Here is a 22,115-nt window from a genome sequence, read left to right on the forward strand (position 1 = left end):
GGTCTCAGGGTACTGTGTTGTGGCGAAATGAATTCGTCAGACATCAGTTAAATTTTGCCTGTACTATTTCGTGTCATGTGCAGTGATCCGCACATCATTAAGGCAGCATTACAGTATAATGTGTGTGGATTTCGGTGGTGTGCATTGTGCACACCTGCTTCATTACGGTAACAGGCACACCAAATATAACTGAACTCTGTACTTGTTAAGCATTAAGCACATCTCTATCTAAAAGGTTTCTGGGATTTTATTTTGTTACTACCTTTATTCTCAGCTCTCTTATTATCCTCCCACTGTACATTATTCAGGTCATAGCTTCAAGTTGTAGCTTGAAACTTACTCCACCCCAACCATTTATGCCTTCCTCTGTAGAGAATGCACTTAAGTGGCATGAATGGAAAGAGTATTTTTTTAATTCTACCACATTAAACAATTGAATCATCTCTTTATGAAGTAGTTGAAAGTATTAAACGTGCAGAACTTACAGGGAGATGCGCAAAGGCTGTTTAGATGACACCAAAATTACAATGGAGTCAGAGGACAAACAGGAAATTGAAGACGTTGTGAACAAAATCCAGCCTTGACACAAGTCTGGTTCTGCACAGGATAATAATCCAAAGCCTACATACAAACAGAAACAATCCCAGTATAATAGATTAAATGTTACAGAAGTGGTTTTTCTGGGCATTTGGCTAATGACAAAAAATGTCCAGCTTGGAATCAGGTGTTCGGTGTGCAGGATCCTAGGGCATTTTCAAAAGGTCTGCAAGACCTTTTAAAAATAGCATAATAGGAAGGCAGCAGTTAAGCTTTTAGAAGAAGAATCTGATTCTGGAAGTCAAGACAGTGACGTTGATGACACATGTAGTTTCTGAGTATGATGTGCTGAATGTTCTAGGTAATAGGAAGAAGCCTAAATGTGATATTAGTATAGAAGGAGATACAATCACTGTCTATGCAGATTCTGATTCACCCTACACTTTAGTTGAATCAGTGTGGAATGAGAAATGTAAAACCGTTTTAGTAGCTGACTTTGAGATGCCTGATATTTGTCCAAAGAGTTTCACAGGGGAACACATTCCTTTGTTAGGTTACAGAAAATGTTGATTCGATTTAAGAACCAGGAAGCTGAGTGCAAATTATATGTTTGCAAAACTGGACCATCTGTTTTGGGGTGGTGGGACAAAGGCGAACTTGGTATCATTTTGGATACCAACGGTATGGAGTCAGTTCTGTCTGTTCAGTGGGAGTCCCTTGTCGTGCTTTCAGGGAGTGTTGGAGAACTCAAAGGGTTCCAGCACAGAATCATTTTAAAGGAGCATGCTGATCCTTGCATACATAAGGCAAGAAGCATTCCCATGGGCTTCAGGGAGGATGTTTCCAAGAAGTTAGGCAAACTACTAGAAACAGGAATTATAGAATCAGTGGAGTCCTAAGACTGGGTTGCACCTTTAGTTGTGGCACGACATGCCAATAGCAAAATCAGATTGTGTGTAGACCTTAATAAGAATATACTTGTGGACCAATTTTCTCCCCCCAAAGATTAACGAAGTGCTGTCCATTACCAAGGGTGCTAAATGGTCCACCACTATCGAGCTTACCTCTGTAGTGACGACAGGGCCTTGCGTGCACACATTACTATGTTAGCATAAGCCTAATACTTGTTTAAACACAATTTTTGGCATTTTGCAGCTTTTGCACATGACCCTGCATGTATCTGTTACTGTAAGTTAGATTGCTTCGATTTTCTTCACATGAGAAAGGCTTGTTTTCAACATCCCTAGACTTACATTGCGACCTCAGTCTGTATAGTGTGTGCAGAAGCCTCTAAGGTTACCATAACAATGTAAGCTTTTATTCAGGGTGATCGACCTACGCTCTAGACACAGCATGCACACAGCTGTAGCCAACTGAAATTCTAGCACATTTAATATTACACTGCATGCATGAGTAGGGCACTTGGAGAAAATCATTTTCCAGAGAGAGAGAGCTTTGCTGATCCTGATGTGATTCACTTCTGCTGATCTTGGAGGTATGGGGTTCCTCATTCAAGCCTTAGAGACCTTCTATTTTCATTATAAAACTTAGTTCCTAGCTGGAGAGGGTGGTACACAAGGCACTATAGGTCCTATTTCCACTATCATTATAATAAGATTTCTCCTTTTGTGTTTTATGGAATTGTAACAATGCTGGTTGTATTATTTTTAATCATATGCCAGCTTATGTTAGCAAAAATACTGTATCTAAGAGCACGTCTTTAAAATAAACATTTAAAACTTTTCCGTGTCTCTATTTACTCACGTTGTGGACTCGTATAAGAATGAAAAATGAAAGAGTGTTCTTGATTCCCACCATTCCTGAGAGTAACCTAAGTCGCATGTTCTAGGTTGTCTAATCATTGGCAGCTTCGCTATAGGACGGAGGTTAATGAGACACTGATGCTAGTCGGTTAGGGGTTCTAGGTACTGAGGTGAGTTTTTTGTTACACCACAATTCACTGAGGTTCTAGGTCTCTGCACAATTCTGTGCATGAGCAGAATCCCCACAACACCTCTGCCAGGTCCCGTTACATTCCAAAAGCTGCAGGTTAACATCTTTTATTACCCATTTGTGTATTTTCAATTTGTGCGAGTACCATTCGGGTTGGCATCAGCTGCCACAATGTTTCAACGAATAATGTTCAAGGTGTTTGAAAAGGCGAAAACAGTAATATTTTTTCAGGACAGCATTTTTGTCATGGGGCCAAAGAAAGTTGAGCTTGACCACAAACTCAGAGAAGTTCGGAATATCTTGAAGGAGAAAGTTCTTACTGCGCAATACACAAAATGCATATTCACACGGAATGAGGTTACATATTTAGGCCATGAAATAGGTGAAAAAGGTGTAGAAACCAAAGCATCTTTGATAGAAGGTTTTAAAAGGCTCCTGCTCCTTCCAACTAAGATGAAATCAGAGTCTTTTGGGCATGTTCCAATTTTTAATGCAAATATATGTTATGAACTTCTCTAGTAGGACTTTCCCCATTAGGCGGCTTTTGAAGAATAAGTCTGACTTAGGTTGGCCTGATGAATGTAGGAAGGCATTCCAAGGTATTAAATCGACATAGGCAAAGTAGCAGCATTACAGAGTTTTGACCCCATGTTAAAAAGTATTGTAACCACAGATGCCAGCTGCAAAGGTTCAGGTGCAGTAATCACACAAATGGATGGAAGGGAGGACAAGTGCATTTTTGCTTTGCATCACGATCAATTACCCCAACGGAAGAGAAGTATTCCATAATCAAGAAGGAGGCCCTGGCATGTGTGTGAGGCTTAGAGCACTTCAGAGAGTACATTTGGGGTTCTCACTTTACCACCAGAAGCGATCACAAAACATTAACAGAGGTATTGACTATGAAGGTTTTCTAAGCATTGCTTAAAAGGAAAAGTATCCCCGGATGGACTCCCTGTGGAACTTTATAAGATTGTATTGGAACAAATAATTATAGCCTTGACGTCATTATTTAATGAAATCTTACTTCAAGGGGGGCAGGCTCCAAGGTCATGGGCTGAGGCTATAGTCACACTACTATTGAAGCCGAATAAAGATCCAAGCAAGATAGAGTCATATAGATCCTTCTCTCTACTAAATGTGGATTATAAGGTATATGCGGGGGTATTAGCGACTAGACTGGCCAAGGTTGTAAAATCTGTCATACACTGTGACCAAAGGGGTTTTATCCCAGATAGGCAACTCAATGAACTTACTTTTCAAGTGATTGCGGCAATTGATGTTGCTCAAGAGAAAAAGCTGCCCCTGACCATCGTGGCAGTCGACGCCGCCAAGGCTTTTGATCAGGTAGATTGGGAATATCTTTGGATGGCTATGGCCAAATTCGGCCTCCCAAATAACTTTATTACAGCTATCAAGTCATTATACTTTGCTCCAAAAGCAAAAATCTTAGTAAACGGCTCTCTTACGGATCAGATCTTTATCGCACGAGGTACTCGACAGGGTTGTCCCCTGTCGCCCCTTTTGTTTAATTTATATATTGAGCCTTTTGTTTGCTTGTTAAGATCGGATCCACTAATTAAACCCTTTAGGATTGCAGACTTAGAGCTGAAATTTGCACTATATGCAGATGAATTATTAATGTATACCTCAAACCCGGAAGAAGCCATACCTAGACTTATACATCTTGCTGAAGGTTTTGGTGAGATTTCCGGGTATACAATAAATAAAGAGAAAACTGAAACAATAGAATGGAACCAGCAGGTAGACACAGTAGGGAGTAAAAACAAAATGAGGTACCTAGGAGTCCATCTAGCAAAAAAAATTGAAGAAATTTCAAAAATTAATCTAGATAGAGTTATCAAGGATACAAATGCACTACTACAACAATGGTCCTCTCTCCCCTTAAATATCTATGGGAGGGTGAATCTTCTGAAGATGATTATTCTTCCCAAAATCACATTCCTATTTAATTCCATTCCTTTATCTTTTCCGGTATCTTTAATTAGAAAGCTGCAAGGGAAATTGGGAACATTTATTTGGAATTCTAAAGTCCTGCGAATCGCCTGGAAAAAATTAAGAAGAAGCCTAAAAACAGGAGGACTGGCTTTTCCAGACTTACTTCTTTACTGCCAGGCGTTTCATTTCAAACATTTTAGATTAATGGCAGGCATAATAGATCAATCATCTATGGGTCTGCTATTTTCTGCCCTATTACAGGATGTCCCACAGGGATTAGACTATTTCCTCTTCAAGTTCGGGGACCCAAATCTTTTTTTAAAAGTAAGGCTGAAGATTTTGGGGGCAGCCCTGAGAAACTGGGTATTTGTGAGGAACAAGTTGAATATACCTTACTACGCATCACAGGCCCCTATATGGGATTCACCAGGCCTTCCAGCATGCCTAAACGACCACCTGTCACTGCCATTAAAACGGGCAGGGCTGAATCACTGGGGGGATTTGCAGGAGGATGGACAGCTTTTGAGTTGGGATATGTTTTCCAATCTGACAAGGGGTACCCTCACCAGATTTAAATACTATCAATTATTTGGGTGGTGGGCAACAAGGCCAATAAGACCCTCAGATAGTAAAACCCCGAATCCCAAATTCGATGCGGTGACGAGAGGTGGTAGGTGGAAGAGTCAAATAGCCTTTTGGTACTCAGCGGTACTAGAGGGCGAAGAAGTGACAGAAGCGGAGGTAGATAAACTGTGGTCCAACTCTGTAACATTGGACAGTGGGACTTTTATGGATTTTTAGTACGACTTTTAGCATTTCAAACGCAATAATAAAGCCAGCAGCAATAAAAAGAAATCATTTGTACACAATGTACAGGGTCTATATAACTCCTAAGAAATTGGCTAAATATTCCAACATAGTTTACCATTGCCCGAGATGTGGTCATCCGAAAGCGGATGATGTCCACATGTTTGCCGATTGTCCCGAACTAAAAGAATATTGGGACAAGATAAGTGAATTTCTGGAAATTGTTCTTTCTATGTCGATCACAATCCTTACCCCCACTATACTATCAGGGCTTATTTCGGGTTATAAAGTTAACGATCTCCCCACTAAATTTGTTTTTTATCTCATCTTACTTGCAAGGCGTGAGATCTGTAGATCCTGGAAGGACCCAGTTCCACCCATCATCTCAAGCTGTTTACGGCAAATCATGTTAACTAGTAAGTCAGACATGGCTTGTGATCCCACGAGTCAGATTAATGTTTGGGCGGCCCTGGAGACATGGCAACTTCGATGATTGGTTTTCTGATGATTTATCTGGAGCCCTGCTGGTTCCCTGGACTCCAAAGTAGCATGGGCGCCCACAGGTTGGTGAAAAGGAGTTTGGATGGGAAGGTAGTGGCTACTTGAGGGTGCAGGCTTACCACCTTGCTTTTGGCCGATTACAACAAGGGACGGATTAGGACGACCAAAGTGCATTGTGGCGCCAGTTTCCCATCAAGAGTTCCAATTATGGTATATGAGGATTACCCAATAAATAAATAAATAAATAAAAATAAATAAATTTAAAAAAAAGGAAAAGTATAGTACACAAGACCACTACCAATTATCATCCAGCTGGAAATGGTGCTGTTGAGCACTTCAATAGGGTGCTCAAGAACACAATTCAGTTGGCCAGGGAAGCAAATTTGTCCTGGTTCAAGGAAGTATGTCGCACTGTGTGGCCTATAGAGTCACGCCACATAGTTCGACTGGTTTTGCTCCTTTTGGGATTATGAGGGGCAGGCCTCCTTATATGAAAGTCAATGTTGGATGGATTCACAGTTCTAAGAGAAGTGAATAGACCCCAGTGGCAGTGAAGGAATGCATATCCAAGGCACAAAAAAAATATAAAGCGTTCCAAGACAATCAAAACAACTGCAAAAGAGTGGAGGTTTCGGTTGGAGACTGGGAGAAGGTGAGAAATCCTGGTGTGCATAAAAAAATTAAGGAAGATTTTTCCAACCCTTGAAAGTGGTAAAGGTTTTGTGCAGTTCCATCCAGTTAAGTGATGGTAAAGTGTGGCATCTTAGTTGTATCTCTTTATATAATGGTGAGGGAAGAGTTCCTAAGGTTATTCCTGATGTTATGTTGAGTGATTTGAGTTGGTTAGTAGATGAGTTTGGTGCCGGAACGACTAGAAGTGATAATTGCGATTGACGAAGGGTAGACTAAGAGAGCAGGTTGGAACATTAACCTGGGGTCAACATCATCATGGCCGACCAGCAAGAGATGGTGTAGGTTCCCTCTACCTCGTCTGAGTGTGGGGAGGTAAGGAGGAGAAGAGTGGGATGCAGGCTCACTAGACTGATGAAATTGCAGGACTATGTATGTAATTGAATGGATGGTTTCATTTGTAACTATATATGTTTTTTTATTCCAATTGGGAAATGTAGAACAATTAATGCAATTTAGCTTTTGTTCTTACATTGTATATTGTAATTGTATTGATTTTCTTCATTTTTGAGGGATGGGTGTTTTGTATTGGGTAGTTACCTGTTTATTTTTAGTATGTCCCTTTATAGTTTCCTTTGTGCCATTATCTGAATTGGAATTCGAACGTAATGATGTGTGAGATTCCTATGTTATTGACATTATTTGATACCTATGTTGTCCTATATCACTTAAACCAGTCTTGAACTAAACTTGGAAAATTGGTGAAAACAAATTAAATCAGGTGTAGCTGAAAGGTGTCAGCGTAGTGGAGACTTCAGTAGAAATTCTATAAATCCAGGCAATACGCAGCTCAAAGCTAAAGAAAGAAAATAAAAGCAGAGAGATCTGGACCCCTCAAAGTCTAAGAAAATCTGTCCCCCAAAGACAAACAGTGTGAAGACCAATGATATCCACAGAACAATCGAGAATACAATGTCATTGACTCCAGTAGTTGTCCACCTTCTTACAGAAGAAATTGGCAACTTCACTCGATTTTCCCATCCTATGATTTGAACAACAGGACAATCCCGGCGACCTTAGATGTCTACCAGCTCCTGTTATGACTTCTTTTGGTTCCTTAGGGCCTCTAATTTTTGCAAAAGTTCTCATCCTGGACCTCACTATCTCTAAAACACAATATGCCTTTCACTGACTATGAGATCATGTGGTTGCACAAGCAAAGAAAAAATATTGCAGTGCAATCCTACTTATATGTTGAAGGTTAAACATTAGGGACAAATGTTTAAGGCCTTTAAGTAAGCTAACTTAGTAAGACAGTTTTGTACACTTTAAACACAATATTATAGGTGCACCTACGATTATAGAATAAATGCAGAACATTAATACATGAGTACATGAGAATGAAATTTTAGTAAAAGCAGTATAACTGGAAATGCACAAGTGTAAATATGAGCGAGAAGTACAATTTGTAACATTGTAAGGAAAATATTAAAGCACACACCTCTAAGAATAACTACTTTATACAGTGAATTCACTCCAGCAGTATGTTTCTTGCTTCACTTTACATTAATAGGGTTAAGGCACACAGTGAATATATTGTGATAATGCAAGTATCATTCTTCCGTAACAAATAGGGGTGAAACTTTAATCGCGCATTTCCAATGGCGAAGAAACTTCTGCTAAAGGATTTTGCTCAGTATTTCGTTTACCAAAAGAATGAGGATATTTTTTGTCGAAAGGAAAGACTTACTGGGGCCCTATATTATTTCAAATAGAAACACAGTGAGAAACTAAGAAAGAGGAAAAAACTTGCCCAAACACCCTTCCCGAGGATTCCTTTCCCATCCGCCCTAGCGCCAATATTCAATAAAGGAAAATGTGCATATCCACTAATTCACAACATGGAAGTGAATATTTCTAAATGCACTTGAACATGCATTGTTTTCAGGCAAATCCATAATCATGGCCATGGCCAAAGATCCCATAGTATTGTGCCGAGTTGACGGCTAAAGAATCAATATCTGATCAATTAAACTCCCAAAACAGTGGCACTGAGTTCGGAATGCACTGAGGTTTGTGAATAAAGGACATTGCAATTTCAGCAACATATTGTATAGAGAAAACGTTTTTTTTCAAAAGCAACAAGTGGAGATCTAAAAATGGAACTCTTGAACTGTAATATGAAGGTGATTGAGAAATACATCGTTTTTTATTAGTTCTGGAGTACGTTTTTGAAGAATCTAAATGAATTACAATTGTAACTAAGACATTTGACAGACCACTGACCAAACTGTATTTCCAAGGGGAAATTGGTACATGGATATGGCAGGGAAAATATTGTCACATTTCTGCTACACAATAGAACGCAGCAAGAATTGGAACTATTATACAATCAATTTCACTGCATGCAAAGTAGCAGTAATTATGACACCAGTGCTTAATTTGCACAAAAAAAACAACAAGTGCCAGGGCCCTTGTCAGGATGCCACCACAGCTTGCACCACCCATTGCCATTGCTGCCAATGACAGTACCTACACAACTATTAACCAGCATACTGCTACAAGTGTGACATTTCAGACTGTTTGAGGCCTTCAAAGCTTTAAGAATTGCTTGGGCGGCTGGTATTAGTTGTTTTTAATGTATATTGAATTCATAAACAACTGGTGTTATGCACATCTTTCAAGTGCCCAAACAGCACCACCATGTGGCAGCTGTCGTAAGGGCAGGCGTTGACAATTAAGTACCAGTGCCAAGCACCGAAAACCATCAGCTCAAATTAAGCACTGTATGGCACAGAAGAATGTTCTACATAGACATGACAGAAATATCCATTTCGGAATAGAAAATTACGTTTATGATAAGCGGAGTACTGCATTTCATTTCTACCTGGTAGGTGCGTAAATGTAAGTCTGTGTAGTGAGGCATCCAAGTTCATAATAGCCAGGGCACACATGAAATCCTTTGGGTGACATTGTAGCAGGGTCAACTAGAAGCTTAAATCAGACAGTGCCCTTATTATACCCAGGTGCACCCACTTCTCTAATATGAAAGGTCATTCAGTGTGAGAAGTACTTGTACTTGCAGCCCAGCACCCCTTTAAAATTTGGGGCTACCTTTTAATGAACCAGGCCCTACTATGTCTTCCAAGAATTAGATCTCAAAAATACTACAAAAAGAAAATTGGTATTTCTTAAGACCCAAACAAAAAAGATTGATATTAAAAATCCTATACCTTACAAATAAATATAAATTTAATTCTTGATATAGCATTTTAGTATCTTAATAAGTATACAAAATACTGTATCCTAAATATATTCAGGCTACTTACCTGCACTGTTCATTTCTTGCTGCAGTGTTCAATCAAGGGTTGAGCACCTCTGAACTCCCGTAACTTAATTATGGGACTAATATTAAGAATTGGATCATGTTCAACAATAAAAGCAGTGACTGGTTTTAACAGTAATTACATAGCCGAGCTATGCCTTCTTTTGAGATCTATGAATACTTCATAGAACTCATGGAGTACCCCCACCTCCCCCGCCTAACAATTAATATATTCTTACCTAATTAGGTCCAATGGCTGGTACTTGTACCACATTCCCCATCTTGCCCATCGTTCATACAGTAAGTGCCTGTGATTCTGTGCTCCATGTGTTTTTATAGGATGTCTGCTCTTGTAGCTGCCCTGAAAGGCAAATATAACATAGTTACAGGAGACTTGAATGAACATTCACAAAAGCACTGTCACAAAGTAAATAAGTCTACATTTAGTCTACAATTAGATGTACATTTGAGTTGCTTTCTTGAAGTTACATGTAATAGTACCCCACCTCTAGCTCAGCCCTAGCTCTTTTAAGCGTCTCTAAATGACTACTGCACACCAGAGTTCCACATTACCCCTCAGACACCATAGACACAGACAGCATAATCTACATGCACACAGAAGATTACTGACCACTGTGAAATACAAATATATCATTCAATATGCATCCTCGCATGTGTATGTTACAATATGATGGTGCACATTTCTAGAAAGATGAAAGCATACATATTTTACTGTGATCCGCAAATGTTTCAAATGTTTCCAGGACTTTGGCTAGGCAATGTATACTAAATATCTAGTTCACATATGGTAAAACTTTTTTTTCACAAATTAACATTTATTAGTGGATTTGTCATTAGTCAACTAAGCAAATACTCCAAAGTGAAAGTGGGCTATAGAATTGGGTATCAAAGGCTACAGCCAAGTGTATCCAGCCTCTGCTCCAAGATCAGCTGATGGCACCTGTATGCTCTGCAAACGATAGTCAGGGAGCAAGGACAGAGAGACGGGTTGTGTTAGACCTGATATCCTTGATCTTGATCTTTCCGGAAAACTTTTTGCCTTCACACCCCGTGTTTGCTGAGTTCATTTCCATTGGCAATAGGACCCACTAATTTACTTATTTATTTATAAAGCGCGACATTCATCCTGTTGGGATATCACAGCGCTAATGTAGCGGGAGGGTGGTGAGTTAAGTTGGTCTATTGAGATCGGTGGCAACAGTCCTAGGGGATTAAGTGAGTTTTAAGTTTCTTCCTGAACGCCATGTACTCCTCAGTCAGCCGTAGTTCCAGCAGAAGATCATTGCAGTGCAAAGATGCAGGGTAGGAAAAAGTGCGTTCACCTCCCCTACTCTTACTGATCCTTCTAGTCTTAGCTAGCGCTTGAGAGCGTGACCTTAGGCACCTGGACGGGGTATAGAATTTTTTTTCTATGCTGGAGAATCTTGGAGCCGGTATGATGGAGTGCCCTGTGTGCATGTTTAAATCTTGCTCTTTGACGCATGGGCAGCCAGTGAAGTTGCCTCAGGCATTCAGTCGCCGAGCTGTATCTGCCCTTGATGCACACCAGTTTGGCTGCTGCATTTTGTATTACTTGCAGACGTTTGAAAAGGTAGTATGGCATGCCAACGAAAAGTGCATTTCCATAGTCCAGCCTACTGACAAGCAGGGCCTGTGTGACTGTTCTACTGCTTTCCAGTGGTATCCAGGGAAAAAGCCTTTTTAAGAGCTTCAATACAGTGAAGCTTCTGCCACACAGGGTCCGCACCTGGTGCTGCATTGATAGGGTGTTATCAATGATGACGCCCACATTTTTTGCGCACTGCTTGAGTGCTGGGGCCATGCCCAGCGAGTGGGGCCAACATGATGCATCTCAAATATGATTGGCTCCGCCGAGGAGCAAGATTTCGGATTTCTCAGCATTGAGCTTTAAGCAGTGTTCTGATATCCAGGTTGGCATTTCAGTGAGGCAGTTATTGAGTTTGGCCCTGGTGTCCTCATGCCTGTTTCTGATAGCTATTGTCAGTTGTGTGTCATCCACAGTGGAGCAAACCCCAAAGCCCCATTTCATGCCAGTTTTTGCCAGAAATGATAAGTACACAACAAGAAATTGCCTAAACCACACTTGCTGAAAGTAAAGACGACTTTTGGGGTCAGAGGACTATTTATTATGACCAGACCCTGGCATCATTATTTCATGCCACTTTTTTATAATTTTTCCTTTAAATTTCTACTACAAATAAATAGTAATAAGACAAAACACACTGTACACTCTGATATTTACACTATTGTTCATACTACATACCATGTGAAATTACAAACTAACATAAATCATCCTACACAGAATCGTTACAACAACACAACATTACATACAAAAAATCAATGGATGAACAAATTCAATAGAACGAGGAATATAAGCCAACAAATGACAAATGTTTGAAACAATTATGTAGGCTAACTGATCCTAGTGTCTCTTTTAAGCCAACACTCTATTCTTCCAGAAGTGCCGATGCGTTTCGAGGCCAGGCATCAAGTTCCTGGACTCTCATCAGGGCCTTTTCTTTTGTGACTGTAAGATGTAAAGAAAACGTATGTTTTCTTTACATACTTCAGTATACTTCTCCATAGTGTAGTTGCACTCAAGAACCATTTAAATAAAGTGGCCCTACATACCAGACTCGAATTTGAGGGGAAGAAGGCTTGTAGGTCTTATGGGGTGATAACGGTTGTGCTTTAAGCATCACCTGTCACTGGTGTCCCTTCAATGTGTTTATCAAGCAATCTAATACAAACAAGAAAAGTTGGAAGGGCGTTGGAAAACTCCGGTCAACGTGAGTTTAATAGCTCAAGTGTGCAGTGCTGGGGCACTACTTGGACATACCTTACTTGTGGTGGTGGTTTGCCCAAGGTGTGTTAAAGGCAGGCGTCATGGTTTAAGCCGCTTTATCATCTAAACAGATGAAATTAAAAACATTGTGTCTCTTGTGCAAAACGGTGTGCCACGCATTAAATGAATATTAGCCCAGCAAATGCCTACCTGACTCTGGTGTCCGTGTATCTCATACTACTGTTCTTGGGCGCGCCTTCGTTCCTAGTTAGTGAAGAAACAAGCTTTTAGAAGTGAGTCTGCCTGCGCATAGCATATTTTGTGTACGGATGAACTAAAACGTTCGTTTTATCTTCACTCCACGAGCGTGATCCGAAACTCCACTTCAATCTCAATGTGAGTGACAAGCGGCCATTTGGGCTCGTTATGTACTAAGTTGCGGCCAGGTGCATTGTGGAACTTGTGGTTTCCACCCGGCGCACAGAGTTTTGGGTGGCATGTCTGGGCTGCACTAGCGGCCCCCGGCAGCGCGTGTATTCTATTGTTAATAAATGTGCGTCGGATGGCCTAAATGCGGCGCACCCACATGTTAAAAACGGGTCGCGGCCTTATAACGTAGTTGCAGCGCATTACTGCCTGTGTGCCCTCCAGGCGTGAGTACTCGTGTGTTTAACACGTGGAGCGCTATTTGGCTGTAAATCAACAAGGCGAGTTTAACCCCTTCGCTGCGGCGGCTATTCCGCCGCAGCGCCAAGGGGGTAGGGCGGCCGTGCGGCGGTCACGTGCTTGTGACGGAACCGCTCCGTCACGGCTCGCGGGTGAGCTGTGCTTGTGACGGAACGGTTCCGTCACAAGCATGCAAGGGGTTAAACGACAAGGTAAAAATGGATGTTTCAGTGATCAAGGGATGTCGAGCATGAATGACTGTGCTACATCGGAGTCTCAATAAAGTTGTATTTGCACTATGTAACACATCATCGGCCCTGAGTTTTCGAACGCCCTTCCAACTTTTCTTGTTTGTATTAGATTTTTTGATAAACACATTGAAGGGACACCAGTGACTGATGCTTAAAGCACAACCGGTTATTACCCCATAAGACCTACGAGCCTTCTTCCTCTCGAATTCGAGTCTGGTATGTAGAGCCACTTTATTTAAATGGTATCTTGAGTGCAACTACACTATGGAGAAGTATACTGAAGTATGTAAACAAAACGTACGTTTTCTTTACATCTTACAGACACAAAAGAAAAGGCCCTGATGAGAGTCCAGGAACTTGATACCTGGCCTCAAAACGCATCGGCACATCTGGAGGAATAGAGTGTTGACTTGAAAGAGACACTAGGATCAGTTAGCCTACATAATTTTTTCAAACATTTGTCATTTGTTGGCTTATATTCCTCGTTCTATTGAATTTGTTCATCCTTTGATTTTTTTGTATGTACTGTTGTGTTGGTGTAACGATTCTGTGTAGGATGATTTATGTTAGTTTGTAATTTCACATGGTATGTAGTATGAACAATAGTGTAAATATCAGAGTGCACAGTGTGTTTTGTCTTTTTGCTATTTAATGTGTAGTAGAAATTTAAAGGAAAAATTATAAATAAGTGGCATGAAATAATGATGCCAGGGTCTGGTCATAGTAAATAGTCCTCTAAACCCCAAAAGTCATCTTTACTTTCAGCAAGTGTGGTTTAGGCAATTTCTTGTTGTGTACTTTGAAAAGGGTCCAGCCTACACCATGTCCTAAAGGACCTAACTCCTTGGGGTTCACACTTAAGAGATGATACGTAGGAATTGATTAAGGTGGGGGCTCAGGGATGCTTCCTGCGGGATGCCACAGCTGAGATTTTTTTGAGTTGATGAGAAGGTGCCTATTTGCACAGTTTGTGTTCTGTTGCTCAGGAATGAGCTGAGCCATTGAAGGGCTTTTGCATGAATGTCTTTTTTGTGCAAATTTTCCAATAAAAGTTGATCGGAGACTGTGTCAAAGGCTGCCGACAGGTTTAACAGGATCAAGGCAACTGCCTTTCTCTGATCCAACAGTGATCTTACGTTATCTAGGACAGCCAAGAGAGTTGCCTCTGTACTGTTAGTGGCCCTGAAACCTATTTGAGAGGGGTCCAGCAATTCGTTAGACTCTAGATAGTTAGACAGTTGTCTTTTGACTAACTTTTCCAGTACTTTGGAGAGATAGGTGAGTTGGGAAATTGACTTTTAGTTGGCTGGGTTATTTACATCTGAACCTGCCTTTTTCAGCATGGGGGGCAATATGGCCTGTTTTCAAATCTCCGGAAATACTGCTGTCTCCAAAGATTGGTTAAATAGCAAAGTGATTTAAAGTCCAAGTGTAAGCATACCTTGTGAAAAAATGTAAATGTGGGCATGGATCGAGAGGAGATCCTGATTTAACTTCCCCCATTGCCTTGGCAACCTCTTTTTCTGTGAAGGGGACAAAACTGCCTAGACTTGCAGGGGTGTCGGGATGAGGGTCCCTACTTTCGATCCGCTGGGGTGTTGGTGTTAAAGGACGAGTAAATTGTGCCTATTTTGTCTATAAAAAATTTACTGATCTTTTCACAGCATTCTGCTGCAGGATGCAGGGTTTGGGGCATACAGGGTGGCTTGCATATTCTGCGTACTATTTTATATATATCTTTTACAGAGTTTGCGTTCTTGTTTATTCATTGTGCAAAATATGCCCTTTTGGCCTTCTTAATTGTATGGGTGTAGCTCCTAAGTTCTGTTTTATATGCTGACTTAAAAGGGCCCGATCTGGACAGTCTCTGATTGTGTTCCATTATTTTGCACTTATTTTCAGTGCCTTAAGTTCTGCTATGTACCACTTTTCAGTTACAGGTGTTTCTTGATTTAGATTTAAGTTTAGATGTGCATTGGTCCAGAGTCTTAGTGATCTCTATTTCAAGGTTTGTTGCACCCCTGTTTGTGGGTAGGGTCCCCAGAGTCGCTAGATCGTTAGGAGCAAATTGTTCTTGAAATGAGGCAGGAGTGACTAATTTCCAGGCTCTATAGGTCCCGTGCATAGGTTTAGGAACTTTTGCTGGTATCGTGGGTGGGGAGAATGAAAAGATAATTAGTAAATGATCGGTCCATGTAACGGGTTGGATCTCCTTAACTATGGTGGATTCTATTTTGGAGAACAATAGGTCCAGTGTGTGCCTTGCAATATGTGTGGGTCCCTTAATGCATTGTTTTAGTTGAAGGATAGGCATGTCGTTCTCTAGATGGGTTGTTGCCATATTGTTGGTTTTTTCAAAGTGGACGTTAAAGTCTCCAATGACCATAACATTTTTGTAATTTAGGCAGGTGGGAAATAGCTGCATAAGCAGTTTGGCATTGAATTCTGTCTGGTATCCAGGGGGATTATAAATCACAGCCCCACCAAGTAAGATATGGTTCCCTTTAGATATTTCAAATGGTAGTAGTTCGTACTCTCCTAGCAGAACTACTGTGATGGTGAGGCAGTTTAGGCAATCTTTAAACAAGATAGCTAGTCCGCCACCCTTCCGCCCTTGACTGTCTTGCCTTAATATTTTATACTCGGGCCATGGCGTTTGCAATGTCCGAGGAGTTATCATCCAGCCTGGTTTCGGTGATAAAAACCAGATCGGGATCTGTCTCCTTAATGGTGTCCCAGAGCTCAAGAGAGTGTTTAGGTACCCACCTAGCATTAAAATAGATGCAGTTAATTCTCATTTGATCACTAACTTCTATCTGTGACTGATCGGACTGTGCTAGACTACACCATTTGCATGAAATGCAGCAAAAAGGCCCTTCTGTGTGCCCTGGGGACGCTTCCATGCATGATGTTTGCTTTCAAGAAGCATGAGTGGCTAACGCCATGAGTGACTCTCTTGAATAGCGCAGAGGGCTCTTGGGTCTTTCTTGGAAGGGACAGGGGTCCTGGCACCTGGTCCTGGTATGGGCACAGACAGGCTTGCCTTAGGCACGCCTTCGGCGCGCACGCTGGTACATAGGTTTAAGTAGGAGGGTGAGCGGAAGGACAACTCCGCCCCCCTCCTCAACTGGAAGTGCCTTGCAAGGGACCTGAATGCTGACAGCCACGCCCTCCACTCAAACAGCACTCTACTACAAATTTAGTTTTTAAAAAGCGGGCTAAAACGGATATTTAATTATTTTCCCCAAAGTTTAAAATGTAATATAACAAGCAGGTTAAATCTCTAAAATGCGTGCTAAAAACAAATAAAAGTATTTTCCCCAGCCACAGCCGCCGCAGTAACTGTGCAGCTGATGTTGAGATCAAGCGGCAGCCAACTCACTGAGCTTACTAATGTAAGCCTTTAAACATTTTATGCCTGCCATTGCACTCAGTAGTGCTGTTATAAACCGCCAATTTGAACTGGCAAAATAAACCTTTTCTCAGGTCCAAACCTTACTTTTTAGTACATATCAGTCACCCCGAAGGTAGAACCAAACAGCCCATAGAGCAGGGTGCATTGTATTTTTAAAAAAAGTATGTGCCATTCTGCCGAAACAGGTGGGAGCAGAGCTACTCCTTGACTCCCAGTTACACTTCAAAGGACCACTTAGTGCCTTGGCAGAGGAAGGGAAGAACTTTCAAGGTACAAATGTAGGGGTAGCATAGGAAATTCACCCACTGCATAGGCTGGCACCAAGAATGAATATTGGAGCCTCAGAACACCTCTTTAGTACACTGCTGGATATGTGGAAGACTTTAGAATGACTGCATTATTCCTGCGAGGACCGCCCTGCTGCATGAGGCCCGTCTTGCTGCTTAAGACCGGGAATACCAGAGTGACTTTAATGGCATGTTGGCTGGCCTCCTGTGTGATCTACAGGGACATAACATGCTCTTAAGACCTTGAACCCTGCGGCTGGCCTTCACTGGAGTGAATTCTAAACACCAGGAGGTGCTGCTCCAGCCTAACCCTAAAAGGTGCGACTTTGAAGAATTTTCACAAAGAAGTGACAGAAGATCCAACACAAGACCGGGGCACCGCTGCCATCAGATCAGCCCATAATGCATCGCAGGTCACCTTGACTCTGTTCCAGCTCCTCCTATGTTCTTCTCTGCAGCAGCAAATCCTGTTTAAAGGGACCTCTAAGCAATGGTATCTGGCTACGTGGAGCCCTTTTCCACTACAATTTGCAGGTTCAACTTGTTGGTGGTTTTCAACTTCCAAAATGTTTTCTAAGTCCGGAAGTAAAAATATTCACCAGGCTTGATGGTGACAGGCTTCCTATCGACTACAACAGCCTCCTCAGCCTAAAAATCCAGCCTTTCCCTCTAAGGCCTTTCCTGCCACCGTCTACGGCTTCACCAAGACTTCGCTTAATGCTCCCCGGCGATGACTCCTACTCCTCGGAAAAAGCCTGCTGCCTTTCCCCTCTGATCTCTACCTTCTCCTTGATTTGTCTTCAAAATTTCCTCCAAGTACCAGAGCAAGATGAGACAGGTCCCAATCTATCTTGTGGATCTGACCCACACTCCATCACATGCAAGATACCTACGATCTTAGAACTCTTGGACTTGGTCCCCGAGTCCTACAAAATAAAAAGAAATAAAGGGAAGTGTAGGAACACGCTGACCCACTGGTCCTTGTGGGGGGTCCCTGAGGGAAACCCACTGGACAAATTTAGAATTATTTCTTGTGAGTTCCATGGATCCATTTGAGGTGCCCAGCACGACACCCTTGGTGCTTCGTCATTAACCCATGGATCAGGAGTGATTCCCCATGGGTTTAATATACTGGGTCAGGATAGCTGAATACATTTTTTACCTCAATCTTTATGAAAATTATTAAAATGTATCCACTTAAAGTCGGCTTCAGTTACAAGTGCTCATTATGTCATGCAACTGTCCTAGTTCCAGGTAGATAGCAAGGAGGCTATGAGCCCAAGTTCAAGCAAGAAAGATGGCGCTTTTGGCTCATGTTGTGGTAGTAAAATATAGCTAGTATCAAGGCTCAGGCCCCGTTCCGCTGCACCTGCTATACAAATGGTAGCTACGCCCCTACCTAGTTCACAAAACTATCTGCTGCAGAAACATCAGGAGTATCAGGGCTGCTTGCTTTTACTTTTCTAATGTTTGTCAGTGTTGGTTCAGATCCCCTCCTGTGTCTCACACCTAACTCTTGATCATGGTAACATTTTATCAATTTATTTTTACAGTTGTCTTATCATCTTTATTTCCAATTACCTCCTCTGTCTCTTGGTGTGGAAGGATTACAAGAATGAGCGATATTGTGGCGGGTAAAGGGTGAAGACCCCGGGACCTGGGGTACGTGCACCAGATCACCATGTCACAAAGTACACTGGATGGTGTCCTGCAGGTCTGCGGAAGGCCCCAATGCTTGGTTGGTAGAAAAAGCTCTGACTGTGCCCCTGGGCAGAGCTCAGGTTGACCCAGTGGTGGAAGCCCCCTTCCTGGGATCCATCTCCTGACCACCATGTTGTAAAGCACCAGGGAGGGCTCTTCTGTTTGGCCACATGAAAAATCTTTGACTGGGCCTTGGATAGGGATCCTCTGCCCTTGGTATTTCTTGCCCAGTCCACAATTTCCTAAAGTGGCCACAATGGGGGCCTACAGTCCCAGTAAGGTCTACCCTACAGGTCTAGGTTAAGTAACTCTGACCGGGCCCCAGGTTACCGCTCCAGATGGTGAAGACCCAAGTAATTGATTCAATTCCTGAGCCGGCTTTGTCACAAAGTGTCCAGGGAGACTTCTGCTGCTTGTCTTTGTTAAGAAGCTCTGAGTGGTCCCTGGGTCAGAGCGCTGGCAGGCCCAGGGTTTGAAGCCCCAGGCATTGAGCTACATTCTCTAGAAAACTGGATCTCAGGCTGCCTGTGACATGGTCTCCCAGGCCCAGAAGATCTCCGCTACTTGTTCAGATAAAGAAGCTCTGACCGGGCCATGGATCAAAGCTCCAGTGGGTCCTGGAGTGGAAGAACCTGGTCCTAGTCTCTGTTCCCTAGCTCACAATATAGAAAAGTGCCCAGGGCGGGGTTCTGCAGGCCCGATAAAGACTCCCTGCCTGCCCAAGTTAAGAATCTCTAACTTGGTCCCAGGTCAGAGCTCCAGGGGGCCCTAGGTGGAAGATGTTGGCAAAGGACTGCCTTCTCCGGTCTGTTATGTCACTTGTAATAAAGGACGGTGTCCATGAGCAGGACTCTACAGCTTGGAAGTGTAAATAAGTGCTGACTATGCCTGGATCAAATCTCTGGCTGGCCCTGGGATACAAGACTCTGGTCCTAGGCAACATTCTCTAAACCACAATGTACAAAAATGCCTAGGATGGGGTCTTGCAGGACTGGGAACAGCTCCTCAACTTGTCAGGGTCCTGGATCAGACCTCTAGCCTCAGGCTCCAATCTCCAACCTGCTCTGACACTTGGAGCCCAGGGTGGGGTGGAAACCCCCAGCCCTGGGCTTGCATCCCTGACCTACATTTCCACTTAGAGCTTGGAAGGGCTCCCAGAGGCCCAGGTATTACTTCCATACTTGTCTGAGAGAAAATGCTCTGACAGGGCCACAAGTCAGAATTCCGTGAGGCCTACTTATTGCCCCATGCCGGAGCCCCAGCGCCTCCAAGCTGAGCAGAAACTGAGTCATAAGTTTTTACAATGTAGGAGTGGGTCAAATATTCAGTTCTGCCCCTCGAATTTTGGCTACTCCGCCTTACTCTTTAACGCAGAGATCTGGCCAAATTCTGGCAATCAACCAGTGGTGAAATTTTAATCCCACAACGCACCAAATATGTGAACTCGTGAGCGAGGGCAAGATTTGGCATCCTCTCGTGCAACTTTCTAATGCGAGCGGGTACCGGCGTTCACTAGCCATAGCGATCAGAGAGCTTCCATTTGAGATTTGCTGCTGCTCAAGAAGATTTTCTATTCAAACGGCAGATAAATCAACTCAAATGGCCGCATGCTCTTGCTCAATGTATGGTGCCGTTCACATTGATTATCAGTGCTGCTCATGCTGCCGGAGCCATATTCAGTGCAAGAAGCACAAGCTGCATATTTTCCACCTTTTGGCAGAATTCCACCAAATCTCACAGAGTTTTTCTGTAACTTCATGGAATTCGAAAAAGTGAAACTGCATGAGTTTCACCTACCCCAATAAGATTGTCCATCATCATACATTAACTATTTCAATAGCCACTCCTTGCTCACATTTATATCTACTGAAGTCGATTAGGCGGTGACAGCAGAGCATGGAGAATGATGAACTTTCTTCAGAGGAATGGATGGATTGGTGTTGGGCTCTATCTCCTGGCAAGTAAAGGGGCTTCATATTATGCCTTTGAAATAATTGAGTCCTTCAGCAGACTGGCCCTTGAACTGATTCAGGAGCACCATAGAGAAGCCTGTGAATAAGCTACATAGACTCACTCCTTGAAAGTCAGACAACTGTCCCTGCCATATTTGTGAAGGGCAAGAAGATGGTACGCTGAGACGGTGGTTCTTCAAGACCTACCATATGGTTGCTCTTAGCCCTGTGATCTGGTTGGGTGTTGGTATAAGAATGAATGATTGTTGTACCTGACATCCTTGGCATCATTTTTCCCCAGTGTTTTGCCTTCCAGGCTCATGTTTTTTCTGACATTGTTTTTGCTGGTTTTAGGACTCTGTACACTTTACCACTGGTAACTAGTGCTAAACTGCTGGTGCCCTCTCCTTAAAACATGATAACATTAGATAATACACAATTTGCAAACACCTAATTCAATGTACTACTAAGTCCCTACTAAAGTGTTACTACATGTACCCACAGCCTATAAATAAAATGCTGCGAGTGGTGCTGCAGCACTGATTGTGCAACCCACTTAAGTAGCCCTTTAAACATTTCCCAAGCCTGCCTTTGCAGCTATAGTGTGCAGTTTTACACTGTTATTTTGAATCTGGTAAATAAACCTCTTGCCAAGCCCAAACATCCCTTTGTATTACATATGTCCAGGGCTCGAGTCGGGGTACCACGCGGGTGGACGGCATCCCCCCACTTATTTCCGAGGGTTTTTCAGGGTGGACGCCGTCCACCCTGCTAAATCAAAACCGCGTCCACCATTAAAAAACGGGAGCGCGGCGCGCACAAAGCAAATAAAGCATTTCCGGGTGGGCGAGTGGCTGGCTGAATCCTGAAGTTACCAAGCACGCCGGTGGTCACCACGCCCCTGCCATTTGTCCGTAATTTTAACCGGGCACAGCTTGCCCCCACCTCCCTTCTTGACTCCGATGCTGTATGAAAGCTCAGACCCCCAGCAGCACCATAGAGGCACAGCGGGATGGCAACCCTCACACCTTCAGCCCTTGATGAGCTGTTAAGAGGTGCTTGAAGGTGACAGAGGGGGGGCGGCAGCTTCGGAGCAGGAGGCATCCATTCACACGCAAACAACCCTGAATGCGTCTTGTATCTGCTATTTAGAGGGGGGCTCACACATTCCATTTCAACCCAGGGCCCCAAACATCCTAGACTCGACCAGATTACACCCCTGATTACATCGAGGCAGCACCTGCTTCTCTTCACAGAGCTTAATTACTGTCACTAATTTGTAAGCAAACCTCGGTTCTTCAAAC

General features: G+C 42.7%; 1 protein-coding gene across 1 annotated transcript in view; it reads right to left on the bottom strand.

Moving 5' to 3' along the window:
- Positions 1 to 22,115, bottom strand: part of ANO3 (anoctamin 3) — a 1,465,374-nt gene that overhangs the window by 831,234 nt on the left and 612,025 nt on the right. Inside the window, exon 9 of the mRNA XM_086959492.1 lies at positions 9,952 to 10,073. Within this exon, the coding sequence (XP_086815618.1) occupies positions 9,952 to 10,073 (122 nt within the window). The remainder of the gene's footprint in view (positions 1 to 9,951; positions 10,074 to 22,115) is intronic.

The sequence above is a fragment of the Lissotriton vulgaris genome, chromosome 2_2 (assembly GCF_964263255.1).
Source record: "Lissotriton vulgaris chromosome 2_2, aLisVul1.2, whole genome shotgun sequence".
NCBI lineage: Eukaryota > Metazoa > Chordata > Amphibia > Caudata > Salamandridae > Lissotriton > Lissotriton vulgaris.